The 17,301-nt window shown below is 46.2% G+C and overlaps 1 protein-coding gene and 1 long non-coding RNA gene across 2 annotated transcripts in view; one reads left to right on the forward strand and one right to left on the reverse strand.

Annotated features, from left to right (window-relative positions):
• KIAA1755 (KIAA1755 ortholog) overlaps positions 1 to 7,330 on the reverse strand; it is a 48,054-nt gene extending 40,724 nt beyond the window's left edge. The window contains exon 1 of the mRNA XM_019017456.4: positions 7,031 to 7,330. Coding sequence (XP_018873001.3) covers positions 7,031 to 7,270 — 240 coding nt within the window. The 5' untranslated portion in view covers positions 7,271 to 7,330. The remainder of the gene's footprint in view (positions 1 to 7,030) is intronic.
• LOC109024412 (uncharacterized) overlaps positions 6,486 to 17,301 on the forward strand; it is a 28,916-nt gene continuing 18,100 nt past the window's right edge. The window contains exon 1 of the long non-coding RNA XR_002003916.3: positions 6,486 to 6,889. This is a non-coding gene — a long non-coding RNA (uncharacterized lncRNA). The remainder of the gene's footprint in view (positions 6,890 to 17,301) is intronic.

A 17,301-nucleotide genomic window follows, 5' to 3' on the forward strand; every position in this document is an offset into this window, starting at 1 on the left:
ATGTATGAACCCTGTAACCACTTACCCAGATCAAGAGACAAAAGACCTCCACCACTCCAGAAAGAGGCCCCTTGCCAGGCAACTCTCCCACCCCTGACTATTGGAATTTTTTTTAAAGAAAACAGTGTCATACCGTATGATCTATAGTATGAGTAAAACCACGTAAGCCTAGAAAAAACTCCAAGTGGACATTAAGTAAAGTGTTAACTGCAGTTACCCCTGAGGGCTGTGCAGGGCAGGGGCCTCGTAAGGCAGCCTTTTAATTTTCTTCATAGTTTCCTGGATTTTCCAAACATTCCGTAACCAGCCTGTATAGCTTTTATAATCAGGAGGGGAAAAAATAAAAGTGTGAGTGTATGTGTTTTTAAGGCTGGTTCCCTTTGTAAATGGTCTCACCAGATGTTGTTAGCTGGACCTTCTGAGATGTGGCTTAAGCTTTTCTTTTCTTTTCTTTTCAAGAAAGAGTTTTGCTCTTGTTGCCCAGGCTGGAGTGCAATGGTGCCATCTCGACTCACTGCAACCTCTGCTTCCCGGGTTCAAGCGATTCTCCTGCCTCAGCCTCCCAGGTAGCTGGGATTACGGGCACCTGCCAACACGCCCAGCTAATTTTTTGTATTTTTAGTAGAGACAGGGTTTCATCATGTTGGCCAGGCTGGTCTCAAACTCCTGACCTCAGGTGATCCACCCACCTTGGCCTCCCAAAGTGCTGGGATTACAGTCATGAGCCACTGCGCCCAGCTGGACTGAGCTTTTCTTAAAGGTCCAGTTTTATCCATTTACTGCAACAGGCAAAGATTTTAGTATCACTTAGCATCTGCCGCCTCCTTACTTGGGAAGAGAGGACTGAGAAAAGCCAAAATGAACAGAGTCCTAGGGCTACCTTCAAGCTCTGCCCTGTTCCTTGGGAAAAAAAAAATGCCTAGGGAGGGTGAGATTATGCCCCTGACTCTCTGGGTGACCCTGGCCTCAGTTTCCCCATCTATAAAAGGGAGGCACTAAGCATATCTATCTCCAAGGGCCCTTCCAGTAGGAGCATTCTAGAATTCAAAGTATAATCAGGGGCCGGGTGCAGTGGCTCATGCCTATAATCCCAGCACTTTGGGAGGCTGAGACAGGAGGATCTCTTGGGGCCAGAAGTTCGAGACTAGCCTGGCCAACATAGTGACAGCCTGTCTCTATAAAAAATAGGAAAACTTAGCCAGGCATGGTAGCTCATGGTAGTCCCAGTTACTTTAGGCACTGAGACAGAAGGATCGCTTGAGCCCAGGAGGTGGAGACTGCAGTAAACTATGATCACACCACTGTACTCCAGCCTGGGCAGAGCGAGTCCCCAACTCCAAAAAAAAAAAAAGTATAATCTATTTCAGGAAGGTTTGGAGCTGGGATGTGGTTTCTAAATGGGATCAGTTAATCCTCAGTTGGTGAGAAGGTTTAAAAAGATCTGTCTTGGCTGGGCACGGTGGCTCATGCCTGTAATCCCAGCACTTTGGGAGGCTGAGGCAGGCAGATCATCTGATGTCAGGAGTTCGAGACCAGCCTGGCCAACATAGTGCAACCCCGTCTCTACTAAAAATACAAAAACTAGCCGGGTGTGGTGGCGGGTGCCGATAATCACAGCTACTCAGAAGGCCGAGGCAGGAGAATTGCTTGAAACTGGGAGGCAGAAGCTGCAGTGAGCAGAGATTGGGCCACTGCACCCCAGCCTGGGTGACAGAGTGAGATCTGTCTCAAAAAAAAAAAAAAAAAAAATCTGTCTCTTCCATCTTCCTGCCTCAGGCCTAGGGAGAGTCAGTCTAAACCAACAGCCACAGGTATAAATAAGTGCTTCCAGGGGCCTGACAGGGTAACATGAAGACAGACACTGGCTGAATGTGAGAAAGCACTCACTTCCACCCTTTGGAGATAGTCAGCCTCAGCACCAAGGAAGCAATGGGGAATAGAGGGGCTTGGGGCACACACCCCTTCTCATCAGCATCAGCTGAGTGTTGCTTTGGCCCAGCACCACCTGATCTACTGATCTTTCAGTAAAACCTCCCAATTTTGAAAAAGTTGGCCAAGCCAAACACATCTGTGAGCCAGATACGGCCCAGCGGGTGTCAGGTTGTAATTTCCAGTCTCAGTGACCTGGGACACTCGTCCTGAACTTCTCCAGGCTGGAGATTCTAGAACCAGCATTCTGTGGCTCTGGCTGCCAGGAAGTTCTTGCTCACTTCCAACTAAAACTTCTGCTTTAAGTCCTTTTCATTTTTGTGTGGGTGGAGGTATGAGTGAGTATTGGCTCGTACAAAAAAACTTTCAGAAACTGGAAAAACAGCCCTGATGCAGTGAGCCAAGAAGCAAGTGGCTGTCAGAAGACCCACGTTATAAACCAGCTCTGTCTGTATCATCTGCATGACCTCGACCCCCTGCCCCTCACTGAGCGTTAGTTTTATATTTGTTCCTTTCTCTCCCTCTCCCCTTTTCCTCTGCCCTGGGCTCACCACCTCCCACCTAAACCACATCATGATCACAATTGTAACCAGAGCTGCTTCCTACTGTCTTGTGTGTTAGGTCCCTGCTAAGCATTTTTCATTAACTATTTTATCTCAATAATTCTATGGGCTGGGTATTTTTATTCCCATTTTACAAGTTAAGAAACAGAGCTCAAGGCTCTACTGCTACTAAATGGTAGCACTGGGGTATGACCCTGGGCACATAACCACCAGCTGTCCTGTCTCTTTCCCCGGGCTCCCTGCTACCACGCCAGGCTCCTCTTAGCCATCATAGTGGGCTTCCTAACACAGAGATCCAACTGTGACCCTCCACTGCTCAACAACCTCGGGTGGCTCCCTATTGCCTTAGCAACTCACTGGCCTGGTGCTGTGGCCCGTCAGTCAGCTCCCAGCTTACCTTCCCTACTTCTTCTAAACATACTTTATGCTGTAGCCCAAGGCTTTCCAATCATCATGGGCCCCTTTCATGAGGTTCTTTCTGCCATGTTCACATATTCTAATTTGTTATTGGCTTACTCTTTTTTATTAATTATTATTTACTTAACGTTTGACTTTTTGTCAATTCTTTTTCAACTTAAATCTATTTTTTGGCTGGGTGTGGTGACTCATGCCTATAATCCCAGCACTTTTGGGAGGCCGAGGCAGGAGAATCGCTTGAGCCCAGGAGTTCAAGACCAGCCTAGGCAACACAGGGAGGCCCTATCTCTACAAAAAATGAAAAGTTAGCTGAGCATGGTGGCACGCACCTGTAGTCCTAGCTGCTTGGGAGGCTGAGGTGGGAGGATTGTTTGAGCCTGGGAGAGACAGAGGCTGCAGTGAGCTATGATCATACCACTGTACTCCATCCAGCCCAGGTGATGGAGCGAGACCCTGTCTCAAAACAAAAATTATTTATATTTATTATTATGTGTTTGTGCTGTTTAAATTCCTTTCTAATACTCATTAAGATGAAAAGCTGTAAACTAAAAAATGTTCATCTAAGTGCCATCTAAAATCTCCCCTCCTGGAACCCTTGATGGATGCCACACCTTGGAAAGTGCTGCCTGGACACACATCTGTGTCTCTGCTTCCACTGCCCCACTCTCTGGACTGAGCAACCTCCTGCCCACCCTTCAGAGCCCTTCCAGACTTGCTTCTCTTCTCTTTGCTTTTCAGGACACATGTGCTTCCAGGCAGAAGGATGGACCCCCACCACCCATCAGACACAGCCTAGAATTATCTGTGGATGAACCTGCCTTCTCCATGGACTGCCAGCCCCCAAAGCAGGAACCACGTCCTTATAGAGGGCCTGGCACACAGTAGGGAACTGGGGTGGGGTACTGCCATGCAGCAGGTATGTGGGCAATGTTGAATGGATTAAACTGAACTTGGCTGGGCGTGGTGGCTCATGCCTGTAATCCGAGCACTTTGGGAGGTTGAGGTGGGAGGATCACTTGAGGTCAGGAGTTCGAGACCAGACTGGCCAACATGGTAAAACCCCATCTCTACTAAAAACGCAAAAATTAGCTGGGCGTAGTGTCACACACCTATAGTCCCAGCTACTCAGGAGGCTGAGGCATGAGAATTGCTTAAACCTGGGAGGCAGAGGTTGCAGTGAGCCAAGACAGTCCCACTGCACTACAGCCTGGGCAATAGAGCGAGACTCCATCTAAAAAAAAAAAAAAAAAAAAAAAAAAAAACCTGAACTTGACCAGTTTTTCTCACAGGTGGCCCACAAAACAATTTTGGGAGAACATAGATCGATGTGAAATCACAGCGAGAAAGTTACTCCAGTTCTCTTCCATTCCTCCCGATGACACCAAGGACAACACCTCAGTCTGGAGCCAGTCTATCTCGAACACCTCTCAGGCACTTACTCATCACTCTGTTTAACAAAAGAAAACAGTCCTCGGGCTTGAAATTGTTCACCACCAACCTCATCCAGCCAGAATTTACTAACACAGATTTGCCTTCCTTGAGTACATATTTTATAGTTACTTTTTTTTTTTTTTTTTTTGAGACAAAGTCTCGCTCTTGTCCTCCAGGCTGGAGTGCAATGGTGCGATCTCGGCTCACTGCAACCTCCGCCTCCGGGGTTCAAGTGATTCTCCTGCCTCAGCCTCCTGAGTAGTTGGGATTACAGGCACCTGCCACCACGCCCGGCTAGTTTTTTGTGTTTTCAGTAGAGACGGGGTTTCACCATGTTGGCCAGGCAGGTCTTGAACTCCTGACCTCTGGTGATCCGCCAGCCTCGGCCTCCCAAAGTGCTGAGATTACAGGCGTGAGCCACTGCGCCCAGCTTAGTTACTTTCTATTTATGACAATGGATACTGATTTTTTCATGGTTGTGATATAAAATTTTCTATTTAAATACATTTTTCAGTGTACAAAGTAAGTTGATTTAAAGAAAAATATTGAGCAAATAATAAGTAGTAGATTTTATTATTTTCTTATATATTTTATCCAGTAAGTGGATGTGTAAAACTTGTTTCAGTGATACCAAAATTTGGGAACCATGGGACAGGATCAACCCTAAGCCCCTTTGCCATAAGATTCTCTGACATGGGGGTGTCCCCAAACACTAGACAGCTGTTAATCAAATGCCCCACAAAAATTACAGTTATGATGGGTTATCATAAAGGAAAGATACATGACATGCTAGAGTAAGAGTCAGGGAAATCAGGGAAGGCTTTCCTGAAGAGGTGATATTTGGGTGAAGATTTACCGGGTAAATAAGAATTCATTAGGTGAAGGTATTCCTCCAAGCAGGAACAGCATGTGCAAAGGCCCTGGGGCAGCAGGGAGCATGAACCATAAGAGGCTCGCAAGCAAGGCTGGAGTGGATGGAGCACAGAAGTGAGGCCAGGGAGGTAGGCTGGCAACAATCTTTATTCTTTAAAAACAGGCAAGGGAAGGAAATCTGCACATTGTTCCCAATCTGGAAAGAGCTGCTCACCCTTTGACAAGGGGCAGACCAGTGCCTGACCCTTGATCTGAGGATCTGGGGTTCAGTGAGGGGTTTCTAATGACTAGGTTAGGTGTGAAAGCAGGAGAGGCTTGGCAAACACCAGGTGCACACTGTGGCCCTGGAGTGACCATGACCGCCGAGTGCAGGCTCAGAATTCAGACTGTCCTAACTTGCACTTTCTGGTTGGGGTGACCTTGGGCAGCTACTTAAGTTCCCAGAGCCTGAGGTCCCCATCTGTTGGAGATAGCCGCAGGTCTAATCTTAGAGTTGGTATGAGTTACCGACTCCTGGATGTAAATCACCTAGCACTGGGCCTTGCCTGTAGGGAGAGGTGAATAACCACTGGCTTATGAGAGTATTTTCAAACAGCTCCAAGAGCCATGTGTGTGTACACCTGTCCCCCCAGTGCATGGATGTAGGTGCCCGGTTTTGCAATATGTCTGTGGTGTGTATGCCAATGTATGCCCATAGTTTAGCAGTATGGGGGAGCAGGTGGAGAAGGCATGGGTGTATGAGAGGGTGTGAACATGTGTTCAGCTGTGTGAGTCAGTGGGAGCATTCAAGTGTGCTCTGTGCGTGCATGTGTACATGTGTGTGCATGTGTACATGTGTGAGTGCCTGCATATGTGTGTGTGTGAGAGAGAGAGAGAGTATGAACACCTCTATATGGAATTCTTCTGCTTGTGAAGGTGCATTTCTGTGAGTGAAAACCCACACAAATTCAACATGGTTGGTCACAGTCACGGGGGTAAAGCCTTGGCCTGTCTTCACAGCTTTTTTCCAAATCTTTACAGCCCCTGTGAATCTGCCTGGGTCTCTTGTATCTGTCTGGAGCTGGGCTGAAATCCTCTGAAAACAGACTTTTCTTTCATTCCCTGTTGCCAGATACTGGCACAAACGCATCCCTGCCACCACCACACACACACACACACACACACACACTCTCTCTCTCTCCCAGAATGTCTCAACTTTTTTCAAGGTTCCAGCTCCAAAAGTCCCTTCCTCTTCCCTCTCCCCAGCCAATTCCCATGGAAGCACCCTGTGTTTCAATGTGTATATCTGACTTTCCATAGCTGAGTCTAAAACAGCAAAAGCATCCCAAGTTTTGGTAAGCAGTTCTCTCCTTTTCACCCTGGACCCTTAACCCTCCTCGCCCTGCACTGCCTGGCTGGTCTGGGAGGGGACTTTAACCCCCACCACCACTCTTCCCCATCCAACTCCCTGCCGGGACAATGTGCATATCACAGTCAGTTCCAAAACAAACATGCAAAACCACCCCGTTTCAGCCCTCAGCCTCAGGGCTGAGATTCAGGCTCAGGTCTAGGGGTTGGGGAATATTAAAGTTTACAAGTACAATCTTACTCCATCCATACACACACATGGAGAAGCCGGGAGAGAACGCGGCCAGAGATGGGCTCCTGCCCTTGAACCCCTGCTGGGGTGGAAGCAGGTAAGCACAGCCCTGCCGAGGCACCGAGGGTCGTCTCAGTGTAAAAGGCCAGGGCCACCCGGGGCTGTTCTGCAGGGAATGGGGAAGGCTGTGCCCACTGAAAGGGGGCAGAGCGAGGTGGTCCAGGCCTTGGCGCGTTACCATGGTGACGGGCTGCCAGCGGCGGGCGGCGCGGCTCCTCTCCTGGGCGCGGGGTCTGTGGGTCCGCGGGTCCGTCTGTCTGGGGCAGCCCTCGGTCCCGCCTAGCCCTGGAGCCAGGGGAGAGGGCAGGCCCGGGGCACCGACCCCGGCGTCATCTCGGAGGAGCGGCCGGGGGGGGGACAGGGAGAGAGACTGAGAGAGAGACAGAGAGGGACTGGGGCTGGAGACGGCGAGAGACATAGGGGAGCCGCGGGCGGCGCGGGTCGGGCCACCAGACGGGGGGCGGCAGCAGAGGCGGGGCGGGGCGGGGCGCGGCGGGACAGCGGCCCCTTTGTGCCTGCGCCCTCGCCCCCAGCCCGCGCGCCCCGCCCCCACCGCCCCCCCTTCCCTCCGCCCACCCCCTCAGCAGCCAGCTGGAACCCGAGGAACCCGAGTCCGCCCCGCCAAGTTTTCCTCCCCGCTCCTGGCTCTTCCCACGGCGCACCCGGCCCGGACAGCCCCATTGTACAGACGGGCAGAGCGAGGCCTCGAGCCGCAGCAGCCAGGTTAAGCGCCCGCGGACCTCGCTGGCAGGCCCAAGTTCGAGTCTCCTCCTCCTCCATTTCCCAGGGAGTCACAGACTCTCTTAAGCTTCGATTTCTTCATCTGTAAAATGGAGTGGGATGATGATGATGATGATGATGATGATGATGATAGTGCCTGCTGCTTAGATTTGGTGATGAGGAGTAAGCATCTGTCCCAGCGCCCTTGAATTCTCCCACATTATGCCCCATCATGACGGCCTAATTCAAGGCTTTGAGGTGATGTTGGCTGTGTGCGAGTTCTGTTCTTGACTCTCAGATAATGACCTTGGCCAAGTCGGTATTTCCTACTGAGCCTCAGCTTTGGAGTGAGACTAAGAAACTAGATGACTGCTAGGGTCTATATGTGTGTGTCCCCTCCCAAATTCATATGTCCAGACCTAATCCTCAGTATGATGGTATTAGGAGGTGGGGCCTTTGGAAAGTGATTGGGTCATGAGAGGACAGAGCCCTCACGAATGGGATTAGTGCCTCTCTCTCTATATATATACATATATATATACACACACACACACATATATATATAGGCACTAATATGTATAGGCATATATACACACACATATATACACACACATATATATACACACATATATACATATATATATACACACGCACGCACACACATATATATTTGAGATGGAGTCTCACTTTGTTGCCCACCCAAGCTGGAGTGCAATGGCATGATCTCAGCTCACTGCAACCTCTACCTCCCAGGTTCAAGCAATTTTCCTGCCTCAGCCTCCTGAGCAGCTGGGATTTTAGGCACCCGCCACCACACCTGGCCAATTTTTGTACTTTTAGTAGAGACTGCGTTTCGCCATGTTGGCCAGGCTGGTCTCGAACTCCTGACCTCAGGTGATCTGCCCGCCTCACCCTCCTAAAGTGCTGGGATTACAGGTGTGAGCCACCATGCCCAGCCTAGTGCCCAAGAGGCCCCAGAGAGCTAGCTGCCTTGCCCCTTCCACCATGGAAGGACACAGCGAGAAGGGGCTGTCTATGAACCAGAAAGGCCCAGAAACATAAGGTCCAGAAAGAAGGCTCTTACCAAACACCCAACTTGCTTGTGCCTTGATCTAGGGCTTCCCAGCCTCCAGAACTGTGAGAAGAGAATTTCTGTTGTGTATAAGCCCCTCAGTCTAAGGTATGTTGTTATAGCAGCCCAGACTAAAACAGTGACCAAAGTTATTCCTAGTTAGATGGCTTGGGGTTTTGTCCATTTATTTATCAAACACTAGGCACTGAGTCAGCCTGTCTCCCCCACTAGACTATACATTACTTGAGAGTCCCTGCCCTCAAGTAACATACAGTCTAGTGGGGGAGACAGGCAAGGAGCAGATAAACAGGAAAAATAAAAAAATAATAACTGTGGTAACTGCTAAGAAGGAAACAAACAAATGTTGACATTGGGAACAGTAGAGGGATCAACTTATAGCTGGTGGTCTAGGAAGCCTAGATCTGAAAGCCTAGATCTGAAAGGGGAGGAATTAGAAGAGTGGAGATGGGGAGATGCAGAGAAACCAAGTTCTAAGCAGAGAGAACCGCATGTGCAAAGGCTCTGAGGCAATAGTAAGCTTAAAGGAACTGGGGAGTAAGTGAAGAACTGAAAAAGACGAGTGTAGTTGTAAGGGTTAGAGTTCAGACCCAAGCCTTATCCACATCCCATCTCCCACCCCACATAGGTTAATCAGTCTTTTAGCAGAGAAAACCTGAACTAGGAGCCATCCTATCCCAACTTTTGATAAGTTCCTTCACATCCCCAACCTTCACTTGCTCATCACTAATTTGGGACTAATAATCCCCTGCAATAGTTCCACAGCCCAGCAATCAAGTAAACTCTCTCTACAGGAGATGGTCTGGATGGTTTTAGTATCATGACTCCAGATGTGAATTTAGGAGAGAACAGACTTGATGTTCAGTACAGAATTCCACTGAGAGTTGTGGGGTCACAGCTTGAAGGTTTTAGAGTCCCAGGTTGCCATGAGACAGAATTGACATGACAGCCAGCATTCTGGGGTTGCAGGCAACAGAAACGAGTTCTGAGTTAATTAAGCAGAAAAGAATGGATTGGCAGTCAGAGAATCAATGCGAAGGCTGGGGCCTATCCTCTGGAAAGCACTGGAGTAAGTAGGATGCTCTGGGGGTCTCGTTATAGGAAAGAGTTGGAAACGTTTTAACACATGGAATTACATTAAGACAAACAAACACACCAAAGTAGAACTTTATACGTGTCAGGTAGTTTTCTAAGTATATAAGAGTTATGAAGTAGATTCTATTATTGTCCTCACTTTACAAATGAAAAACTAAGGCACAGAGAGGGTATGTAGCCTGCCCAATGTCAGATAGCTAGTAAACTGTGGATTTCAGAATTGGACACAGCTATCCAATTCTGTAAGTTATGTTATTAACCACTTTGCTATGCTACCTGAATAAATCCTAACCATTCCCTCTGCCCTTGTGTTCCTCACTGATGGACTCAGAACCTTAAAAGAGCCAGGCATGGTGGCATGCTCCTGTAGTCCCAGCTACTTAGGAGGCCAAGGTGGGAGGATCACTTGAGCCCAGGAGTTCAAGGCTGCAGTGAGCTATGATTGTACCATTGCACTCCAACCTGGGAGACAGAGTGAGACCCCATCTCTAAAATACAAACAAACAAAATAAAACCTTTATAGAGAAATTCTAATTGCATCACATGCCCAGGGCCTCACTAAGACTGCACCTACACATATCAGGAATAGTTGGTCACCCAAAAGGAAATTAAATTGCATAAGAAGGAGAAGAAATGAATATGAAATTGTCCATAAACAAGTGCAATTACAGCCTGGGCACAGTGGCTCATGCCTGTAATCCCAGCACTTTGGGAGGCCGAGGTGGGCAGATTGCCTGAGCTCAGGAGTTTGAGACCAGCCGGGGCAACATGGCAAAACCTTGTCTCTACTAAAAATGCAAAAAAATAACCAGGCATGGTGGCGCACACCTGTAATCCCAGCTACTGGGAGGTTGAGGCAGGAGAATCACTTGAACCTGGGAGGTGGAGGTTGCAGTGAGCAGAGATCACACCACTACACTCCAGCCTGGGTGATAGAGTGAGACTCTGTCTCAAAACAACAACAACCACCACCACCACAACAACAAAAAGGTGCAATTACAGTCTATCCATTGGGCCTCTCAACATACTTTATATCCTTGTTCACAGGCATGTTCTTCCAAAACTCCTCTCTACTGATGTGGTATAGCAGTTCCATATGCAACCAACAATGTGCACACACACATACACACACACACCTCTATGGTTTGTAGTCATACTGTGTGTGACCTCAGGGAGGTTCACTTTTCTGAGCTTCAGAATCGTCTTTTGTAAAAGACAGGTAAGATTCGTCATGGGGAAGAATAAATAAGTTAATGAATGTAAAGTGCTTTGCACTGTGTCTGGTACATAGAATTAACATGCGTCATATAAAATAGTGCTGTTATTCCAAAAAATAGGGAGGAGGGAATACTTCCAAACTCATTCTATGAGGCCAGTATTACTCCAATACCAAAACCAGACAAAGACACATCTAAAAAAGAAAGCTACAGGCCAATATCTCTGATGAATATGGATACAAAACTTCTTAACAAAATACTAGCAAACTGAATTCAACAATACATTAAAAAGATCATTCATCATGACTAAGTGGGATTTATCTCTGGGATGCAAGGATAGTTCAACATATGCAAATCAATCCATTCTGTTGTGATACATCACATCACATACATCACATCAACAGAATGAAGGACAAAAACCATATGGTCATTTCAATCGATATTGAAAATGCATTTGATAAAAGTCAACTTCCACTCACGATTAAAAACCCTCAAAAAACCAGGTATAAAAGGAACATACCTCAACATAATAAAAGCCATATATAACAGACCCACAGCTAGTATCATACGGAATGGGGAAAAACTGAAAGCCTTTCCTCTAAGATCTGGAACACAACAAGGATGCCCACTTTTGCCACTGTTATTCAACGTAGTACTGGAAGTCCTAGCTAGAGCAATCAGGCAACAGAAAGAAATAAAGGGCATCCAAATTGGAAAGGAAGAAGTCAAATTATCCTTGTTTGTCGATGATATAATCTTATATTTGGGAAAACCTAAAGACTCCACCACAAAACTATTAGAACTGATAAACAAATTCAATAAGATTGCAGGATACAAAATCAACATATGAAAATCGGTAGCATTTCTATATGCCAACAGTGAACAATCTGAAAAAGAAATTTAAAAAGTAATCCCATTTAAAATAGCTAAAAATAAAATTAAATATCTAAGAACTAATTTAACCAAAGAAATACAAGATCTCTATAATGAAAACTATAAAATATAAAGTGAAAGAAATTGAAGAGGACACCAAATAATGGAAAGATACTCCCAAAGCAATATACAGATTCAGTGCAATCCCTATCAAAATACCATTGACATTCTTCACGGAAATAGAAAAAACAATCCTAAAATTTATGTGGAACCACAAAAGACCCGGAATAGTCAAAACTATCCTAAACAAAAAGAACCAAACTGGAGTAATCACATTACCTGACTTCAAATGATACTACAGAGCTATAGTAACCAAAACAGCATGTTACTGACATAAAAACAAATACATAGAACAATGGAACAGAATAGAGAACCCAAAAACAAATCTGCACACCTACAGTGAACTCATTTTTGACAAAGGTGCCAAGAACATACACAGGGGAAAAGATAGTCCAATAAATGGTGATGGGAAAACTGGATATCCATATGCAGAAGAATGAAACTAGACCCCTATCTTTTGCCATATACAAAAATCAAATTAAAATGAATTAAAGACTTGAATCTAAGACTTTAAACTATGAAACCACAGCAATAAAACATTGGGGAAACTCTCCAGGACTTTGGTCTGGGCAAAATTTCTTGAGTAATACCCAACAAGCACAGGCAACCAAAGCAAAGATGGACAAATGAGATCACATCAAGTTAAAAAGCTCTTGCACAGCAAAGGAAACAATCAACAAAGTGAAAAGACAACCCACAGAATGGGAGAAAATATTTGCAAACTATCCATCTGATGAGGGATTAACAACCAGAATATATAAGAAGCTAAGACAACTATATAGGACAAAATCTAATAATTTGATTTTAAAACATGCAAAAAGATTTGAATAGACGTTTCTCAAAAGAAGATGGCATACAAATGGCAAACAGGTATATGAAAATTGCTCAACATCATTGATCATCAGAGAAATGCAAATCAAAACTACAATGAGGTATCATCCCACCCCAGTGAGCATGGCTTTTATCCAAAAGACAGGCAATAACAAATGCCAGCGAGGATGTGGAGAAAAAGGAACCCTCTTATGCTGTTGGTGGGAATGTAAATTAGTACAACCACTATGGAGAACAGTTGGGAGGTTCCTCAAAAAACTAAATATAGATCTACCATATGACCCAGCAATCCCACTACTAGGTCTATACCCAAAAGAAAGGAAGTCAGTATATGGAAGAGATCATCTGCACTCCCATGTTTGTTGCAACACTCTTCACAATAGCCAAAGTTTGGAAGCAGCCTATGTGTCCATCAACAGATGAGTGGATAAAGAAAATGTGGTACTTACACACAATGGAATACTGCTCAGCCATAAAAAAGAATGAGATGTTGTTATCTGCAACAACATAGATGGAACTGGAGGTCAGTATGCAAAGGGAAATAAGCCAGACACAGAAAGACAAACATCACATGCTACACTTATTTGTGAGATCTAAAAATCAAAACAATTCAACGAATGGAGACAGAGAGTGGAAGGATGTTTATCAGAGGCTCGGAAGGGTAGTGGTGGGGGTTGGGGGTGGGGGGGTGTTGGTTAATGGGTACAAAAACATAGTAAGAATGAATAAGACCTAGTATTTGGTAGCACAACAGGATAACTATAGCAAATAATAATGTAACTGTGCACTTCAAAATAACTAACAGTATAATTGGATTGTTTGTAACACAAAAGACAAATGCTTGAGGGGATGGATACTCCATTCTCCATTATGTGATTATTATACATTGCATGCCTGTATCAAAACATCTGAAGTGCCCCATAAATACATACACCTACTATGTACCCACAAAAATTAAAATGAAAAATAAAAATAGAATAAAATGGTGTTATGTTAGGGGCCGGGAGTTGTGAATTCACCCTCCAAATACACAGGCTTAACTGTTGGACTGGACTTGGTTCATCTCTCTGGGACTTTCCAGTGGATCTTCCAAGGACTCAAGCATTCACTTCCTTCCTCTCTCTCTCTGGCAAATGAATAACTGAATCATGTGCCAATTGCTACACTAAATTTTGAGAAATAACCAAATCCATCACTAGTCTTACATATATGGTGGCGTGAGAAAATGGGGAAGGGCTGTGGAAATGGGCTCTGTTACTGGTTCGCTGTGCAGCTCTCTGCATGGGGCCACAGTTTCCTCAGCATAAAATGGTGATTATATAATCTCTCCTCATGAGGCTTTTGTAAGAATCCAGTGAAATAATGCATTGAAAGGGTTTAACACAGTGCTTGGCATATAACAGGTTCTCAGCAAATGGAAGCTCTGCCTGTGATTTTGAGATTCCCAGGCCTAAGTGCCAGGACACCTCACCAGGGGACAGGATTACTTGGGTGAAGGGAGTTTCCTAATTTAAGCAGGATGTCATGGGATTCAGAATGCATTCATTCAATCATTTAATACATATTTATTTGCTCCTACTATGAGGACGCTAAATACTTGGCATGCGTGCATATACTCACCCCTCCCATACCCGTGACAGATGTCACTAATCCATCATGGAACTTTCTGCTGAACCTAGAAACTGCCCCAGAGTCCTCCTCAATAGAAAGTGCAGGCAGCTGCTACCAATCAATACATGTTGACATGAAGACGATGCTTATTCACCATCTGAAGTTCACAATGTATAAGGAAATGGGCTCCAGAGGCAGAAGCCTCCAGAGACAGAAGGCTTGGGTTTGCATTTTGCCATAGGCCCTTATGATAATGTGTAGGCACTAAAGGAGCGTATCAACCATGGAGTGGACCACTCAGATCTCCCTTCAAGATAGAGTCTGTGAGCTGCAGATGTCTTCAGGATCTGCTTCAGCTTTTGAGCTGAGGCCACCTGCTTCCTGGGCAGCCTGCAGCTAAGCACACTGTGAATGAGGTTTCGTTATTTCTGCCTAATATAGGATTTCTCTATGAATAATCTTTGTGCCAGAGTCCCCTGTTGGGCTGGCCAAGACCTTCTCAGAGCTGCGCCACAGTCTGAAGCTCTTGCTACCCAATCCTTCTTCATTCCCCCTCTCCTTTCATAGTCAGACCTGCATCAACATCCAAAGGCTCCCCTTTTTTCTCCTGCTCCCTCTCCCCATTATCCTTTGCAGGCATTACCCCCATGCATCTCTTGGCATTCTTAACTCTGTCTTTGGCCTCTGTTTCTCAGAGACACAGGTGACATCAGCACAGAGCTGCAGAAGACTGGGCTGGAAAGGAGTGGTCCTCATCTTCTCTGATGGGGAGAATAGGGGTGGCACAGAGGTTATTGTGAGTGCTAGGAGCAAAGAGTGACCCAGGACAGGGAGGCTGAAGGGCACCTCCCTCAGCATGAAATTGGCCTTCCCTATCAAGGACTCTTTTTTTATTTTTGAGACAGAATTTTTGCTCTTGTTGCCCAGGCTAGAGTGCAATGGTGCAGTCTTGGCTCACTGCAACCTCCACCTCCCAGGTTCAAGTGATTCTCCCGCCTCAGCTTCCTGAGTAGCTGTAATTACAGGCGCCCACCACCACGCCCAGCTAATTTTTGTATTTTTAGTAGAGACGGGGTTTCACCATGTTGACCAGGCTGGTCTCAAACTCCTGACCTCAGGTGATCCACTCACCTTGGTCTCTCAAAGTGCTGGGATGACAGGCATGAGCCACCGTGCCTGGCCAAGGACTCTTGATTGCAAATGACAGAAACTCAACTCAATCTCAAAGTAAAAAGGGACTTTAGCGCCTTATAATGGAGAAGCGGTGCCGGAGCTCTGTCATCATTCTAATAGCTTCTTCCCTATGACTAGAGAAGTTGGTCTCCAGGCCTATAAGGTCTCAAGCTGGCAATAATAGTATAAAGACATCATCAAAATAGTAATCTCAGGGAAGACCCTGATTGGCTTTGCTTGGGTCACATGTCAATTCTTGAACCAATCACTGTGACCAAGGTAATGAAGATATTCTGATTGGCTGGAATAGATTCTATGCCCACCCCTGGGTGGGAGCACATGATGATGGCTCTACCAGGGCTGCATAGAGAGAGGAGAAGCTCTCCAAAACAAACAGGGGGATGGGAACACAAGGTAAACAACAAAACCTTTGGTGATCATTATCCACTTCAGAAACATGGAGAAGGAAAAAGACAAAAAAGACAGATTCTTCTCTCAATGACCTCCTCTTTTCACAGGGGAAAATCTGATGTTTAAATGTTTCCTGATCAGGTCCTAGGATGGGCTTTGGGGAGTGACCTGTGGGTAGGTTAGGGACCTCAGACACTGTCTCACCCTTTCCTAGGATGCCCACAATCTCGGTGGGAAGGATGAGATGGAAATAACCTATGGAAATAAAACCTCTTAGAGCTCCTAAAAAAGACTGAAAACTTACCTTGTTTAACTGTCCTGATTTATGCCAGGGAGCTTCACCCAGGGAGGAGTGACTCACGTTGTCACACTGTCCAGCCAGGACAACAATCTGTTATACTTCATCTGTCCTTAAATCGGCCTCCTGATGGAGCAGCCTGCGCTATATAAGCGGAGACCTTGAGTTCAGGTCCCTCTCTGCCCACTAACTCCGTGAGGCATCTTGGGGGTTTGCCTGAATTCTCAGAACCTCAGTTTTCTAACCTGTAAAATGGAACCCATAACCTCTGCTTTGCCTGTTTCCCCTGTCTGCTGTGAGGAAACAACACACGCATTTGTCACGTCTCACTAGGGATGGAGGTCATAAGATGCATTTATTGAGTGTCCACTCTGTGCCAGAGACAGCATGCTGGATGCTGGCCATATCAGGGTGAACATGACAGACATCCCCTGCCTTCGTGTAGCTCACAGTCTAGAAGAGAGTCAGATCTTAATAATGAGTGCCTTATACAAATGGTGGTAAGGTCTTAAAGGGGAAAAAAGAGCACAAATCAATGGAACCCACTGGAGGTCCAGGAGGGTGGCCCTGAGGGCTTAAGCTGGGATTCAAAGAGAAAACATAAGAAGTCAGGGAAGGCTGGGCTCGGTGGGTCACACCTGTAATCCCAGCTCTTTGGGAGGCTGAGGCAGGCAAATCACGAGGTCAGGAGATCGAGACCATCCTGGCCAACATGATGAAACCCCGTCTCTACTAAAAATACAAAAATTAGCTGGGTGTGGTGGCGCATGCCTGTAATCCCGGCTACTCGGGAAGCTGAGGCAGGAGAATCGCTTGAACCAGGGAGTCGGAGGTTTCAGTGAGCCGAGATTGCGCTGCTGCACTCCAGCCTGGTGACAGAGCAAGACTCCGTCTCAAAAAAAAAAGACGAAGAAAATGTCAGAGAAAAGCATTAAAGTCAGAGGGAACACCACATGCAAAAGGCCTGTGGCAGGAGAGCATGTTGGAGGCAGAAAAAAGCCAGAGAGTGA

Source organism: Gorilla gorilla, chromosome 21, assembly GCF_029281585.2.
Source record: "Gorilla gorilla gorilla isolate KB3781 chromosome 21, NHGRI_mGorGor1-v2.1_pri, whole genome shotgun sequence".
In the NCBI taxonomy this organism is placed as follows: Eukaryota; Metazoa; Chordata; class Mammalia; order Primates; family Hominidae; genus Gorilla; species Gorilla gorilla.